At 43.7% G+C, this 17,256-nt stretch overlaps 1 protein-coding gene across 2 annotated transcripts in view; it reads left to right on the top strand.

Moving 5' to 3' along the window:
- Positions 1-594: 594 nt before the first annotated feature.
- Positions 595-17,256, top strand: part of ARHGEF38 (Rho guanine nucleotide exchange factor 38) — a gene marked incomplete at both ends in the record, with an annotated part of 36,302 nt that continues 19,640 nt past the window's right edge. For both annotated transcript variants that reach the window (XM_082482189.1, XM_082482188.1), the window contains 3 exons: positions 595-790; positions 10,864-11,054; positions 13,584-13,707. In XM_082482189.1, the coding sequence (XP_082338315.1) occupies positions 595-790; positions 10,864-11,054; positions 13,584-13,707 (511 nt within the window). The remainder of the gene's footprint in view (positions 791-10,863; positions 11,055-13,583; positions 13,708-17,256) is intronic.

The following is a 17,256-nucleotide window of genomic DNA, read 5'->3' as shown; positions in this document are numbered from 1 at the left end:
CTGGCAGATGCAATCAGATACACTGTGAGTTGGGGTCCTGACCGGGTTGCAGGTTGGGCAGAAGCCCCATGGAAGAAGAAGCAGTGAGGGTAAGGGGGGGTCTGGACTCCTCTTCCCATTTGCCTTGCCCTCTGCTTCCCCACTGCCCCGGCAGCGTGGTGGGAGAGAGAAGGCATCTGAAAAAAGCGTGATGCTTGCCCACGGCAGGGGCAGCCCAGGCCAAGCTGGAAGGACGCGACTCCGCTTTGGGGTGCCGGCACCCACAGCCCCACAGCGGGGTGAGGAGCGTACCCTGCAGCAGGGAAAGGGCCGGTGAATGGCTGCGGTTTGGGGCTGGCTCCGAAACCGGCCCCGCCAGGCGTGCTTGCACATAAGGCAGGTGAATGCAAACACCGCCTGGGGCGTCAGCTTCCCGGGGGTGGAGCTGCTCCGGCACAGGTGGCAGGGCTGAGCCCGGGCCCTGGGGACCCTGGGGAGCCCTGCTCCAAAACCAAGCCCAAAGCAACCAGCCTTCAGCTGGGCAGCGAGTTCACCTCCCTAAATATCAAGCTATCCCCCCCCCCCAGCCACCAGCACCACCAAGCAAGGCTGGGCATGGCGAGCACGGACTGTCCAGGGAAGGAAGGTGTCGGGGGCAGGAGGAGGAATTTGGCCCTGCTGAGGAACAAGCTGTACATGGGGGAGAGGAGACGGACGGAACCCGTGGTGGAGAGCACCACCGCCGCCGGGGACCACGGCACCTTGAGGAGGAGTCAGTCCGACAGGACAGAGTACAGTCAGAAATTACAAGGTACAGGGGAAACTTGTTTGTGCCCTGCTGCGAGGGATGCTCTGGGCTGGGGTGATATCTCAACGCCCTCCAGGCTGCAGCCTTGGGGTAAAGAAGGGAATGGCAGTCTCTGCCCCCACGCACTCACGGTTTGAGCGAGAAATCGCCCCCTCTCACCCTTCTCCCCTGCTTCCAGGGTGTGAAACATTTCCCCTAATTTTTCTAGACATTGTAGTGTAGACGGGATGCAAAATCGAAGGGTTTGGTGCGTTCCTGCAAAATCTGTATGCAACTGGGATCTTTCTCGTTCATCACCAGCGCGCATTTGCAACGCAAACAGTAATGTGAAAATACGATGGCTCCATCCTATCTGTCTTTGGCTGGGCTGTCATACCAAGTGGGGTATATGCTAACTAATTAGAAGCATCAAGGGCAGTTTTTTCTTTCAGTTAAAAATACCAGGATCTATACTGTGTTTATCTGTTGCTCAGATTGTACGAGCCTGAACTGAAGTACATCCAAATGCGTGTTTTGATGGATATGCTGATTCAAGTTCTACCATTATGGAGAGGGTTTATTTTCAACTAACCAAATTGCATCTGGACCAGAAATTGGCAAATTATGTCAGTATTGGGCCTGTCAATCAAAAATTAAATGTGATCCCACAAATTGAGGAAAAACATGAAGAATGTGTATGGCTGTTTCTGGGAGCGCTCTGGAACACAAACATGAATTTCTGTGGGTTTCCAGGGTCTCGAACAACAGGGTCCCATCACAAATGTGGGGTTTGAGTAGTATTATAATATAAGCATGTATTACTAATAGTGATATAACTGCCTAATGACAGTCACTCTTGTGGCAATAATCCTTTATGGGGAAATAAAATAGGAAGCTACTTTGGGTTGCTGTATTATGGTTTTGATGCACTTAATTAGGAAGTAGCATTCCTTCAGAGAGACGATAAAAGCAGAAAATAAAATCATAAACCTGAAAAATAATAGGATTTCTATGGGGGCTGCATGCGCTGAAAACAACAGAGCGGTTCATCGATTATGCTGTTCCTTCCTTGTGATAGCTAATCAATGAGAAGATGAAAAATTGTCAGTTAAGCCAGGCACGCGCTGCAGGGATCTGGCGGGGGAGTTTCAGGATACAAGCACGGATCGCTATGGCTGGGCAGGCAAGCTCCTGGCACACATCCCACCAAACCAGCGCTTTTTTACTCGTGAAGGGGGTTGCCCAGGTGAGGTCAAGGTTATCAGACCGGTACCCAGCAAAAAGCATGAGATCTTTCTGTTTCGTGTCAGGTGTGTTCTTGCCATGAACGTTCTCCTGTTTAAAATCAGGAGCAAAGGAGGCAGGGAAGCCTAGGTAGTCGTGGCAGAGCATGAGGTTATGTTTATGGCAGCAGTCCAAGGAGACGGTAAATCCAGCTTTACGGCTCCTGCCAGCAGCTGAGACTGCCGTGGCCACCCATTGCAAAGCACTGGCCTGGTGTCGGCTCACTCTGCTTGCTCACGTTTGTTCAAGAAAAACAGTGAGGGGTTAACAAGGTACCTGCAGGCTTTATATTGGATTAGAAGTTGCCTGTCCTCAGAGTGAAAATACAAAGTCAGCAGAAATTCCCATGAATGTATTTACAGTCGCAATAGAAAGAAGTGCGCTTGTGTGCCAAGGTCTGATCTGGATCAAATTTTGCTGAGCTAGATGTGCCTGGATCTGAGCATAATGATCATGGATCTCAGACCTAATGTGTTACCTGCCAGCACTGATGATGTGCAATGATTGTACGCCTTTATGTTTATGTTCTTCATTTTTCTCACTAGCACTTGGATGCAAAGCAGCTTACTCCAAGGTGAGGGAAGTGGTTTTGTTGACACAAAGCTTTTGAGTTCTCCATTCTTGGTAAGAAAACCCAACAGATCTGTTGGTGATATAAACAAACCGTCTGTTGTGTATCACCAGGTCGGGACTCTCCAGTCTCCCTAGAATGGTCAATACTTTGCAAAAAGATACAAATGGTAATAATTTGCACTTGCTTCCCATATGAATTGGAGGAAAAGCTCTGTGTTTAGTTGCCCCTTCGTTCTATAGTCCCCTGTTAATATGTTTTCTAACAGACAGCCAGCAGAACTGTGGTTGGTGTTAGCACGGAGAAGGTTGTGTAAAACTGCAGCAAGCCCTGCAGAAGGGAATTCCTCGTGAGCGGGACTGGGAAGCCAAGAGTCAGAGGCTGGAGGACCCCCCACCTCTGCTAGTGGCAGGCAATCTAGGCAGAGCATGGGGACCAAGCCGTTTTTGCACTGCAATGCCTACCTCAGCGTTGCAGCGCATTCACACAAGGTGAGGCACGGGTGAGACATCTGTCCAGGGCCCTTCCCGTCCTCTGTGTGCTTTATATGGTTCCCTGAGTAGAAACCAGGCTGTTGCCTCCCCAGCCATTTCCAGCAGCTCTGAAGTAGAAGTGCAGCTCAGTGTGCTAGAAATATCGGTCCCCAAATAAAAGCCTGTGAACAAACAAACAAACAAACAAAAAAACCCCAAACAAACAACAAAACAAGTGAGCAAGCAGTCAGGCATAGAAACTCCTGAGAATTCAGTTTCTGTTCCTGGATTTCTCTTAAGTTTTGCTGTTTTATACAGAATCCAAAATGTTTGCTGTAAAGAGTGAGTGAGAAAGGGAGCCTACCACCCACATCTCCAGGGTAATGAAGGTTGTTTGCTCTGTGAGCCTACAAACGTGAGCACAATAGCATTGTCAAAGGTGCAAACCTCTGCAAGTGTTTTTCACTTGAAACTTAAGGATTCACTAAAAACACAAGAAAGCATTTTCATTGTTAATTATTATACTAGACACATCTATTCAGTACTTTATCTGGTGTGAATGGCCGTGCAACACCTCCCCGCTTTACTCTTTTTAAAAAGGAAACAAGATGCAAAATAACCATTATGTTCTCAGAGAGCTTGGCAAGCGCTAGTGCATCTATTTCAACTCATCCTGCGAGATAACCAAATGCCTGCAGCCCCATTTTAGATAGGGGAAAATAAGCTGATTGCTATCAAATGTCAGGTTTGTGATGGAGCCGTGCGGTCATCCAGAACTCAGTTGCAGCTGCATTCTTGGATAAGTCCAGAAATACCTCGATCAAGACATATATATTTTTTTTTTCCATAGTTCTCCATCAACTGGACAGAAGCATCACTTTCCTAAAGAAGGAAGAATGGGTTTAAGGAAGGTGTATTCAGTAGCATCTGTGGTAGATGCAGAAATAATATCAAGGGTCATTATAAAAGCTAAGACGCAGCTCCTGTGATATTTCTATGCAGTGTTCTGCTCCATGTTCACTAGAAAATCCTGCACATACGTCCTTTCAAGAGGAATGAAGAACTTGCTACTGTCCTTCAGCAATGGCAAAAACATTGCAGCTCTCTTCGAATGTATTATCTGTACCTGTGTAGTTGGTAGGAGTTGGTCTCTTTTCTACAGTGAAAATCCCTCAGTAGCAGCTGTAAAAGTAACATTATTAATATCTATGTATTGCATTAATGTTGGGAGCACTCTTTAAATTAACCTAAAGCTACCATTCTGTGAGAACCTGGGAGTATTTCGGTAAGAGGAGTTTGCTTGATGTAGTTATTGGCACATAAATATTTGCAAGGTCAGGGCAGATTAAGATACAGTGTATAGTGGGGATAGATGCTATCAACCAATATGGGCAGATCATGAAAAGGAAATTAAAACATAGTTCATTGTCTGTTAGGTTTTGGACGGATTGTTGGTTTTTGTTAATAATCATATACCAAACTTATGCTTGGTGTGAAAAATAAGCTATAGAAAATGGTGGGTTTCCAGAAGGAATCAGAGATCGCATTTGCAGTGTTCAGTGAGACAATACATGTTTTGAAAATACTTTTAGTCTTACAAATCTATTGCATATTAACTCCCTTATAACTTTAGCTGTGAATGGGTCAGCTGCACTGTTAAATAATTTGCATATACTTCAATTTAAAATACATCAGCGACATACCTGTAATAGATAGTGATTCAAATCACACAACTACCACAATATATTACCTCAGAGCTCGTATCTGAACCCCAAATTTCACGTTTTGCCTGTGTCTGATGTAGTTATAGAGAAATAACCGACACCAGAAATGATGCAGAAACCTGCAAAATTATACAAATTCCCCGGACAGCTGCTACCCCTTGATATACAAAAGCCCAGTCAGAGAGGCAACTCATCTCCCTTCCCTCCACCACAAGCAGGGCACCTTCCTCCACCCCATCCTCCTCCCTGCCTGCACAGCACGCAGCGCATCGCTTCTCCCTGCATGGGCTGCCCATGCACGCAGCTTCTCGGCACCTCCCGCCGGGAGTAAAGATCCTCCGCACCTCTCCCCAGTTCCTTATTTGCTTTGCGCTGTACTTACTGATTAACTTTCTATGGACTTCAATGCAGATAATATCCTATTTCACTGCAAAAATGTATTGATCTTTGGAGCGGCTGGTTTGCTGAAGTAAGGAGTAAAAGTCCGGATTATTTCCTGAAGTGGAGGAGATGGCTTGATGAAAATACCCCCCTGTGCCCGGTGATGAGAAATCACAGTCTAACAAATACTTTTATTTTCTCCTGTGCAAATGTAAGCTCGGAGGATCTAAGTCTGTTAACTTGCGCTGCAATAAAGCTGGAGTTATTCCTTGAACTTATTCCAGTGGCAGCCAGGCTGGGAAGCGAGCTCATCTTTTTCAGAACAGAATCCATTTTGTGCTGCTGTGTTTGCACAGCACTTAGCACAATCAAGTCCTGCCGTGTGGCCTAGGACTCTTAGGAGCTACTGCAGCATAACTAGTAAGAGCAACCAGGGTAAAGGAGTGAAGGCTGGGACCCAAGGAGGTTTAGGGATCCTTCTCTGAGCATATTAGCAAATGTTTTGTTAATTGGGATACTTAGCGTTGGGGGTCACACAGCTCACAGTGCCAAATCTTGAGGCGCATGTGTCCCAGGGGAAGCGGTTCAGATGCAGCCCTTCCTTGCTTCTTACTTTATTAACATATTAGTTCAATGCCACAGGAGTGGTATATTTATACAGGCATATGACACACTGGAAAGATTTATTAGTAAGTATTGGCGCTAACAATAAGGGCATTCTTCTGTCACCTGATGATAAGCTTTCTTCCCTTCCACCGCGGTCACATGGGATCTCTCTGTAGTCCTGTCAGCACACATAATAATTAAAGCAGTCTGCTGTCAAGGAATTGAAGAAAGAACTTGTGTGTTGAATGTAAATATTTTCTGCACCTTATGGAACAGAAAAATGATCAAAGATTGAATGACCTAATTGCAAGGAACTCTCTGATGCAGACTTTATGAGTGAACCTGTCGCCCAGGAAGACTGGTGCAAGGTCATTCCGGTCCTGCTGTCTCCTCCTCCTGTGTTCAGAAAAGGGGCTTTTTGCATGTGTAACTCGCAGCCCGTGTGCAACAAACCCGCTGCTGAGCAATGCTGCTATGTGCATCTGTGAGTAAAAGAAAAAAAGGCATTTTCCACAACCCTCTCCCAATCCTTTTGTATTTCAATGCCTGACCTGGAGTTCAGCGGATCTAATTCACACCATGTTTTCACCATATTGTTGCACTGGTGCAAAACTATGATGACACCCCTATGAAGTGGTCTCTCACAAGGGGAGAGGGATCTGGAGTAAAACTCCTTGTGTGTTAGCTCATGTGATGCACTTCTCCCACACGCAGTGGGACACTCCATCCTTTCCCACTGCTTGTCCCATTTCAGACTCCCTCATTACCAAGGATCCCAGTGTCCCTGTGCCCCGCAGCCTTCCCGGCACCCGCAGTGGAAGTAGGGGTGGTAAGGGGCAGAGTCGGGGCCACGGTGCAAAGGGAGATGCAAGGGGTGAGAGGAAAGCTGCCACAGCAACCATTTCTGAACTTGGCTGCCTGCGTTTCATTCCCAAATCCAGCTGATAAAAGCTGGTGTACATTGCCATGTGTAATCGCTAGGTTATCTGAGGGGACAGGCTATCTGAGGACTTGCTTTCACAGAGGAATAATTCTATCTAGGGTAGTGTGAGACTTAGGTTTCACACATGAAAACACAGTAATGCTGTAATTTGTTTGTTATACCTTGATAACTTATGCCTTCGCAGCTCCTTTGTGCCAGGCAAAATCCCTGTATCTGCACAACGTAGTGTAGAACTTGCGTTGCTTTAGTGTCCTCCAAACGCTACCTGAGTAATGAAAAGGCCTGTTACTCTCTCCATGCCCCGACATCACTGTACCTGTTGCTATATTCTGTGCCAGTACCTTCACTTCCAGATGGAAAGCATTAGATGGAGAGAAACCTGAGTCCCGTCCCCAAGGGCAAACCTAGTGTCCAACCTGAGCATATTACCTGGGAGGAAGGATGGATAGAGCAGACCTCTGGGAGCTGCTCACTCTCTAGGTGGGAAAGCCAGGGAAATTTGCATGCACAGATCTTGCAGACCTGCTCTGGCTGCTTCTCTGGTTACTTGCTGTGGATCCCCCAATACCTCCCCTGCGCCTAGAAGAGAGCTGATGATTTGTATGTTGCAGGCTCTGTTCCTCCATACTCTCACTACATTGCTGGATGTCTCTATCTATCTGGGGGATATTTTCAGACTTCACTCGTGCAAGAAACTTTTTGTAAGATGTGTGGCTGCTTTGTCCATGTCATCACGTACTGAACCTCTTGTTGCATGCAACTAGAGCCGTGTACTTCAATACGCAGCTGGAAAAACAGTATCGTCGCCTTCCTCTCCAAAGCAAAGTTCTCCAGAAAGGTGACTCCTGCAGATAACTGACATTGCAAAGCAACAATTGCAAACACTACCTTCTTCTTTACATTTTTATGCCTACTAAAAGTACCAATTACTTTTTTGTGAATGGGTCTTAAGATGTAGCTGTCTAATAAAACATTCAACAGACAGTTTTTTCTTTTTTCTAAACCTAGCATCTCCAAGGACAAATGACCAAATTCTTGCTGTACCAGTTAATCCTCAGCAATGTCTCTTGCTGCTAATCCTCCCTCTCGAACCATTCTGGGGCTGGTACACATTACCAGGTAGAAACGAGTCTGCTTATATTCCAGATATGCACTTGCTGTTTGTGCATTCATTAAAGTTTCAGTTACTCCACAAGAATTTCAGCAAGCTACTAATGTTCTCAAACTGGTCAAAAGCAATCAGCCAAACATGAAATCACAGGTTTTGGCTGTAATCATCACTTCAGGATCTTGGTGTTGCATTCTATAGAGATAGACATGCCTGAAATGAAAAAGTGAACGTATTGAGTGAAAATGGAAAATTATATTACTTTTAACAAAAGGATACATTTATTAAAAAACATGTTTTCTATAAGGAAACAGCATCTACCTGATATTTCTCATGGTTATTTCTTCCTGTTGAGAATGGTTTTTCTTTCCTGGCGTTATTATCTATCATGCAATAAGGATAATAGATGAGCCCTGACATAACTCAAGAATCAAATTTGATCAGGGTGATCTAATGACATAAACTGAAAGAACAGCCTCTCGAGGGATTGTGACTTGAAGCCTGAAGTGGGATACAGTGGCTTTATTTTGCTCATATAATGCCTTCCCCTGCCACCAGTATAAAAGATTAGAAAGTTCTTTTGCACAGCATCTTGTGTTTACCTTCAAACTCCATCTGATATTGTAACAGTGCTGCATCTGAGATGAAATGACGCCTCTGAGATCTTCCAGGACGTCTGGTCCTCTCTGCACTTTCTCAGGAGTCGTCCTGAACTCTCATATGCAGTCACACACGTGCAAACATTTTCACACCCAATCTCAAGAAAAATGCTGATTTTGGTGCAGAACTGGAACGGAAATGGATTGTTCATATGGTTCCTTGTGATTTTATAAGTGTGGTTACATAGTGTAAGTTTTTAGAGGAAAAAGTACCTGCCATTTTAGCACATAAACAGCAGGCAAGGTGGTCTCATTTCTGCAGCCCTAGCAGAAAATCACTCAGAGGGAACTGTGGCGTGATACTGGTACCAATTGTGGCTTCAACCTCACTAAAGTAAGGGCAGAGTCTGTTTCTTCCAGCACACAGCACCTTTGGTGGATGCGCTCTGCAGCAGGGTGAGCTCCTATGCAGTCTGTGCACTCACGCCAGCACAGACTCACTAGGGCAACATTCAGTTTAAAATTCTTTTGATAGCCCAAGCCTAGCAGAGAGGAGACATCTTCATCGTGTTTCTATTTTATTGTCTGTGTACAAACTTGAGGACAAAATGTTTATGCCTGTGTTATAGAGAGACTTCAAGGCTAAAAACTCAAAGGTAAAATGTACATCTAAATAGAAAAAAGGCTGAAAAAACAGCCCCTCCTCCCCAGTTTGTTTGGATTCCTTGTCCTCACTGTTTAAAACTATCAGTACAGACACAGAGGTGCAGTTCCAAAAGCAGCTATTTAAAAAATTAGCTGCGGTCGTGTCAGTATCACTAGAAAAGCTGATGGGAGAAGGATTAATAACAATACTGTCCTTTCTGAATATCAGTGGTCAGTGTAATTGTAGAAGGGGTGGGGACGACGATACATTGGATTTACAACATTTTACAGCTCTCATTGGAAAATAGCTCAAAGCCCTCTCTCCTGAAAGCTGCTTGGTTTTCCCACAAGTCCAGCTCCAGGTTATCATCTACAGCCTTGGCTGGTGGTGTACTGGTGAGCTGCACACTGTTCGACGCTCACTTGAGCACTCATGACCTCGCCCTTGACAGTCAGCTCAAACAACTGCAATGTATTCAATATTGGCTATCAGCGAGCAAAGCATCAGATACTGCTTGCTATTGCCTCATTATACACTATGCTCCCTGCAAGAAGTTGACATGAAGGTGTAGCAGCCCGATCCTCAGTGCAGATTCCCGTCCTTTACCGCTCAGCAATAAAAGCCCATGCTGTCAAAGCATGACCTGGGTAACGCAGAGATGAGTGCGGTAATGATATGTCCATCTTTGTTGGTGCTCTGCACCATCTTGTGGTTAGCAGAAAAACACCAGAATAGCCTCTGAAATCTTTCACGTTGTTTTGGGTTTTTGTTTTTGTTTTTGTTTTGTGTGTGTGCATGTATGTTTTTCCTAATGAAAAACACAGGTTGTCAGTGTACACAGATAAAATTCGGTGCCCTTTGTACAGCTGACATGGATGCCTGCAGGATGCTTACAAACCAGCAAAGGGAAGACCATAATTAGACATAAGTAGGTTGTGTGCAGGTCCTGTAGCGTACGTAAATTACTTATCTGTAGAAGACTCCCTCGCATTTCTATGCATTTGGAACAAATTAGATATTCTAGGTCTTAAGTATGGAAAAATAGTTAAGAACGTCCCGATCCCAATGGTCTCTGTTGTTCCAAGAAATGTTTCTTATTGATCATTAAAGTTTTCCCATATTCTCCTGTAATTCCTTTGCCTCTGTCAAAGAAATATTTTTAAACAGGATTACAGGCTTCATTGCCATCATTAGTAACATTGTGTTCATTTGAAAGTTTGTCTTCCAGTACCTACAGCACTCAGCCTCCCATGAAAAGACTCAACATCACATCATACAGAGCAAAGGTTATTCCAGTGAAGCTTATTTATGGTAAACACAGCCTTTTTCTTCCATAGGAACACATTTTCTCCCATCCTCCAAATCATAATAGATGTCAGACCAAGACTGTGTTTTCAAAGGAGTAGAAGGGCATCAGCTATCCTTGAATTTAAGTGTCACAAGGATCAGACTCTCCTGTGCTCCATGGAAAATTTCTGCCCACATGCATAACATCAAAGCTGGGGACCTAATGATGGGTTATCCCCTTACTGCCAAACGGATGGTTTCCTTCCCCAAACCTGTGTCCACTTTTTAGAGGAGGGAGATGGGACGACACTCGGTCTGATCTGGGATTGCCATTTCTTATGCATCTTTTCCTGCCCCCATGGTGATTTGGGAGTTTCCAACAGGCAACAGTTACATTCCCCCTTGGCCTTGCAGGGCAAGCTCAGTGAGCACATGGTATTGTGATGCTCCTCAGAAATCTCTCTCTTTTAAATAGAAAAAATGGCTCCGCAGATGGAATCCTCAACCCCTGCCACTTCACTGCAGGAGGACGAAGAACATGTTAGCAGACGCATGATGGCCAAAAGGGTGAAAATCATTGCAGAACTCATGCAGACAGAGAAAGACTATATCAGCGACCTAGATCTCTGCATCAAGGAAGTGATTCAGCCTCTGAGAAACAAGCAGGTGAGTGCTGGGGGCGGAGGATGAGGCGGTGACGTCAAGGTCTCAACTCACCCACGTTCTGCTTGCAGCTGATGTTAATGCAAGCACAAGTGTCAGCATGAGAGTGACAAGGTGCCAGGAGCAGGTCCAGAGCTGGCTTTCCGGAAAAGGGTGTGCCAGGGCTCTCACGAGGAGAGTGGGAAGTCAGATATGCTGCAGACACTTGTGCTACACTTGCATAAAGCCTGCATCAAGGTACTTGCTCAGAGGGCTGCTTGGATGCTATATCCCTGCTCATGGGCTGCAATAGCAGCTTCCTCCTCAGCATACTGCTCTGTAATTATAACCCGGGTACATGCCCTGGCAGACCTTTACTGGCGCCTCCAAAAGCAGTAAAAACCAATAAAACCAAGTATTTTCCATGATAACAACCTGGAATGGCATGAACCTCCCCATCAAAGTTAAATTCAGTCGTAAAGATAACTTTATCCAGCCTTTCAGACAGCTGTGGTGGAGAAATACCATGCCTGACAGACCAGTGAGCACGTCAGAAATTTGCATTCTACACAGAAAAGGTACATTTAAGAAGGAAAGCTCATAAACTATCTTTCAGGCAAAAGCTCTTATTAGGCCAATGATATCCATTTTCTTTTTCAGATGAGACTTCAAAGAGCACCTTTTTCTCAACAGTATTTCAATTTGTAGAAAAATTGTGCAGCCGAAAGCTGGGAATACAAGAGGTTGTCCAGAGAAAGATTCGTATTTGTGGGGCCTGCATCATAACATTCACAGAGGCTGCACAAATGATAGCTGCTGCTAATACAGAATAAAAATAATTTTAAACAGACCTTGACCCAAGTATTATGTATGTAGGATTTCTTATTAAATTGGCGACAAAATACAGGTGCCAAAGTGTCTTCAGATGACATTGGCACTGCCTCTTTGGGAAATGCTGCGGCCAGCTGAAGCCTGTGCTGTTTAAGCTCCTGCAGGATCTTTTTTCTTTCTTAAAACTCTGTCAGAGTTTGTTCCAACCCATTTTCAGAAGAGCTGGCATCTGCTGGCATTACTTTAAGGAGTTCTTGACTTCTTCCTCCTCACTTGTTCATCAGTTTAGAAGTAGTCTCCACTTGACTCCCTCCCGAGCCTGGCCAACACGGAGCAAGAGTATTCCCTGGTTGAACTCACTGAGATTTTTGACAAGCGTGCTGTGTTCCTTTGCTCTTTTCCAGCCAACTGAAAACACGTTTCGATTCTGTCCTTTGTCACTGTATTAACGCGTGTAAGTGTCCATGCACAGCGTAGTTCCAAATATTATGTAGGCATTGCGCTGGAGCAGAGGTCAGAAGTCTTGTGCTAGATGTATACAGGAAAAGTAATTTAGTGATTACAACTGTCTTAATTTAATAACCTCTGCATTTTTGAAAGGCTTTCAAGAATGTTATATGGTTTTAAGGCTAGTTCTCAGATAAACTACTGTATTGAAAGTTTGTAATGTGTTTAGAGAAGGATAGCATTTAGAAGATTGACCTAGCAATGAATCTGTTTCTTATTTCCAAATGGCTAAAACATGTTTTAGCCCCTATAATACTTATAAAGACATTAACTGCATTAGTACTGACAGTATATTTCTGATTCTGTTACAATAGCATGCAATTTGATCCTCCTGGCATCTGGTAAGCTGCTATATAAGTTCAGCAATTCTGTTTCTAATGGAGAGATGGATGTCAAAATCAGTCTTGCCTTTGTTCTCAGTATTAGCACATTACCGCTGGCTATCTCCAGTTGTCCCCGAATATTAACTATTGCCCCACTATGCAAGGAAATAAATAACTCCTGCATGAAAAGTATGTGTCCTGGAAATTTTTTACGGGCTCTAAAATGTAGGGACACAGAACCAAATTTTCTGTTGGTGTAAATTAATGCAGTTCACTGAAGACAATATTGTGCGCCCAGGCTCTGTAGGAAGTTCTTTAGGTTATATTAATACCCAGAATTGTAAATGTGTTTGTTTTAGTGAAAAGGATATGATCTTGACTTATTTTTGGATTTATAGGACAACTAACTGAAAATAGTACCACCATCTGGAAGTCTTTGTAGCTGGTAACTGGCACCAAAGCGCCAAGGTCTCAGTTTATGTAGCGGCCTCTGTTAGCAACTGGTAATTAGGGAATCAAACCCACTGTCAACTATTATTCTCCTCAGTGGGAAAGTAAACAAACATTTTAAAGCCAGCTGAGGATCTTTTCTTTATTGAGATGATAATATTTATTTCCTTCCTAGGTAAACACTTTCAGATTAGGAATAGTTCAAAATAAGGTTAAAAGCACTTGATATGATGCCCTTTGTTAACTGCGTCAACCACATTATACTAATCTGAAAACTGTATATGTGTCCTTGAAGTCACAAGGAGGATGTTTATATGAGGTTTTGCAGAAGTGGTGCTTCCTGGAGTGTTGAACACTCAGGGCATAGTAAGAGAAGGTCTGTAATACACAATGTCCTTCTTTATCCTTCATCAGTAGCCGCTTAATATTTGTATTCCATTAGATTGCTCGCTTTGACGTGGATGGCTTGTTTAGCAACATTGAATTGGTCCATCAAGTATCAGCCAAACTGCTGTCATTGTTGGAAGAAGCCACGACAGATGTGGAACCACCCATGCAAATAATCGGTATGTTTACTGTCCTCTTGAGTTCTACAAAGCTACGTCAAAGAATAAACATAACACTCTCCTGTCCTCTACCCTCATCAGACTTAACTAGTACCACTCCCAGAGGCTAACATGCTACAAGCTGTCCATAATGACACAGGAAAAGTGACATGTGAAACCTGTCCAGTTGCTCTACTGTACTTGTATGATCATGATGGTCTTTTTCCATCCATCTGGACGTTGAGGAGAAGGAAGGAAGGAGAGAATGAGTTTAGCATGAGTACAAACTGCAGCACTGAGTTATGCCACATACTGATAATATCCTTTTCATCTAGTTTGATATTGCCTACCTAACTCTGCTCATGCTTACACTAACTCTTATGTTGCATACTCATAATTGTTCCATTCAAGAAAAGCGTTAAAAATGATTGGAATAACAAACACGTACAACCCCACCCCCCATGCCCCCAAACATTGTAAACGTATCTACTGGTGATACAATTAATGTAAGAGGTCATTAAGTGTGCTTAAGAGGGACGTGGTCAGTAAAGGCAAGGAAGCTGTAACTGATATTATGTTTGTGGGAATCTGTGCAGGAATGCCTGTAGGGATCATGGACATTTTCAGCAAATGTGTTGGCCCTGGATATGTCACAACAGTCACACGTTCTGCAGGTCAGGCCATGAATGTTAAGGCTGTGATCTATTCACTTGACATTCTGGCACAGCCAGAGAGGCTTAAGAAGTTAACACGCATCAGCTCTCCCGTAACTGCTGCTTCAGTCCAGAGGCAGTAGGTCATCCACCTTAAGGGATCAGGTGAGAATTCTTAATTTGCTTCAGTGCAAAGTCAGCCAGTTTAGGTTAAAAAACTTCCAGCCATGATTCAGAGGTCAGAGAGGTTCTTTCTTCCCTGAACTGACCACATACCACAGGTAACGTGTTAGAGAAAGGACCTCTTTTCTCGCAAATAATGAGGTAAAAAACTATCGGTTGCCATTTGACTAAGAAACATAATATTGAAGTATATGAGGCTTGGGAAAAATACTCATTCTAGCACGTCTCAATCTGGTTTGCCAAGGCAACAGCTTAACATAGTTTGATGTGACTGTGTTGTTTGGCGGTATTTCAATAAAAGTGCACCATGATGAGTCATACCCTTAATAAGCAATGTTCTATTCTAGCAGGAAGTGCCTTTCTCACAGCTGAGAGAATCATCCTTTTAGTTCCCTGCCACATCCAGAAGTAAAGACAAACAATTTCATCCATCTATTAGGGTGTATTTCTCCAGAATCAGCCAAAGAACCATGAAAATGCATGGAATTGTGGATCACAGAGTTGTCTAATTTATGGCAGGGATAAAGATGGCAAGTGAGGTGTGAGACATTCTTCCAAAGGCTGAGACAAAAGCAGGGAGAATAATTGCATCACTCTAAGCAATAAGTTAGTAAGTTTGTCATCATCTAAAAGTACATCAAGGTAATAATTTTGTTTTCAAGATCTTCATAATCAGTGTAAAAGTTCTTAAAGCCAGTCTATAGAAAAAGCAGGGTGAGAATGTTTAACACACCCATCGTATTCTATCATGTTTATGGTATTTAAACATCTTGCATTGAAATATCTTGCTTTGGAAGGTAACCCAGTCATGGTGAGGTTGAGGAGAACTGCTAACTCACTGTTTTGAAACCAAAACAATGTGGTTGCTCCTATTCATGTCTTATTTTAGACTACATTCTCCACACCTTATGCTATGTTCACATTGACAAGTAGTGATGTCCAATAGGAGCAGACTTGTAGAGCAAAACAGTTGCTGCTAAGGACCTGGTATCATACTACACATTTCAGGAGGTCTTACTTCAGATTGGCTGTAGCCTGTTCCTGTGGATTGAGAGATGCCACTAAGGTTAAATACCCTGTCTAGTTCTCTCCTGTATTTTTTCTCCTCTCTGCTCCGAATACTGTATACGGAGGAATATGAAGACTTAGCAACCTCACCCTGGCTTTAGCTATTAGACCCCTTCTTCCTCCCTCTCCCACTGCTGTCCACCCAGGAAGCAGCACTGAAACACACAGGCAGAAAATGTTTCTGTCACTGAAGCCTAGGACTTTCTCTTTGAGAGTGATGACCACGACACTTAAGAAGAGGCATCATGCAGATTTGCATCTGTCAGAGTGCGCAAAAGACTCCGTATTTTTAAAGCTGTGCCCAAATACTCTGTGGTTTTGGTCCATAAAGCAAGCTCCCACAGTGATATACCTGAAGCTCATCTGATTCACTCCGTATGGCTCAGAACCAAGAAGGACTTTAGGCTTAAGAAATCTGTTTGCTTTTAAAAGGCCCTATCTGTGAAATCAGCACGTAATTTTTCTCATCATTGAGCATCAATGAAAGTGTGTGTCATTGTGGCACAATACATCAGTGAACGGATCTTGCTCATCTCTTTCATTCTGGAGAAGAGAATGATAATATCCAGCCATCCAGCCTCCAGTATATGCTGAAATAAGCTGTAAGTCTATAGCTTGCATTTTCGCTACTGAAAACGTAATCTCTCTTGAGGGCTTAGCATAGTATGGGCCGTGCTAAGCACTTGGAGCTCCGCTTAAAGTTAGTGAAAATTGTGAGAGCTCAGCATCTCTGAGAATCAGGTGCCAAGGGAGCAGGATCAAGACAAAGCTTGTTAAGGTTTCCCTTTACACCGTTGGCTAATAAAGGCCTGTATAGAGAGTTCATGGGAAAGTCAGGGTGCAATGTGCATTGGTAGCCATCAGCATTAGCATTAAGCACAAGACAGAGGAGACAGACAGCTAAAGAGCATTTAACTATGGGATGCCGGTGCTTTTCTGACTGTGGCCTTACAGTAACTAAAATGAACTCATGTGGTCTTAGCTCTATCATTGTTGTTCCCTTATTTGCACCTTGAAGCCAACATGCACTAGACAGCCCGGTTAACCTTCGCTGCTAGGGGAAAAAACCCAGAGCTGTGTTACTGTGGTAACTGAATCATTTTTCACTTTAAGACGGAGCAGTTCAATGCAATGTATTATGAAACAGCCCACTCCGGTCTGTGTGCCTGACAGCTTGGCGCTCACTCTGTGAATGAATAGAGAGCTCCCAATTAATGTGGTGTTCGGCTTTTAACTTTAATAATCATTGCTATAACTCAACAGGAATGTTTATAAAACATTGGACTGATTGCCACATAGATGTAATTTTCAGTAAATGCCTGAGACAGGAGTTTTCACCGTTGCTGTTGTTTATTATTTGCATTTTCAAGGATGCTGATCGGGGCACTGCTACATACGGGTGTAAGAACTGAATTAATATCTCAGCAGAAGAGATGAAGCATGCCTTCTCCGCTCGGATAATATTTCTTGCATACACAGAAACCGACACAGGAGTTTTAGGCTGAGAGAATTAGGCACCAGAATTAAATAGGAAATGGGCGCAGGACTACTTTAATGCCTCTAAAATTCCCAACTGTTCTTTAGGGGAAAATGGTGGTGTAGAGGATTGGAAATGGAAATGTTTTCCTGTTCAGTTGTATATAAACCTAAATACTATGGCTGTAAT

Source organism: Vanellus vanellus (genome assembly GCF_965231255.1).
Source record: "Vanellus vanellus genome assembly, chromosome: 4".
Classification (NCBI taxonomy): Eukaryota; Metazoa; Chordata; class Aves; order Charadriiformes; family Charadriidae; genus Vanellus; species Vanellus vanellus.
This window is presented reverse-complemented; position numbering and strand designations above follow the sequence as displayed.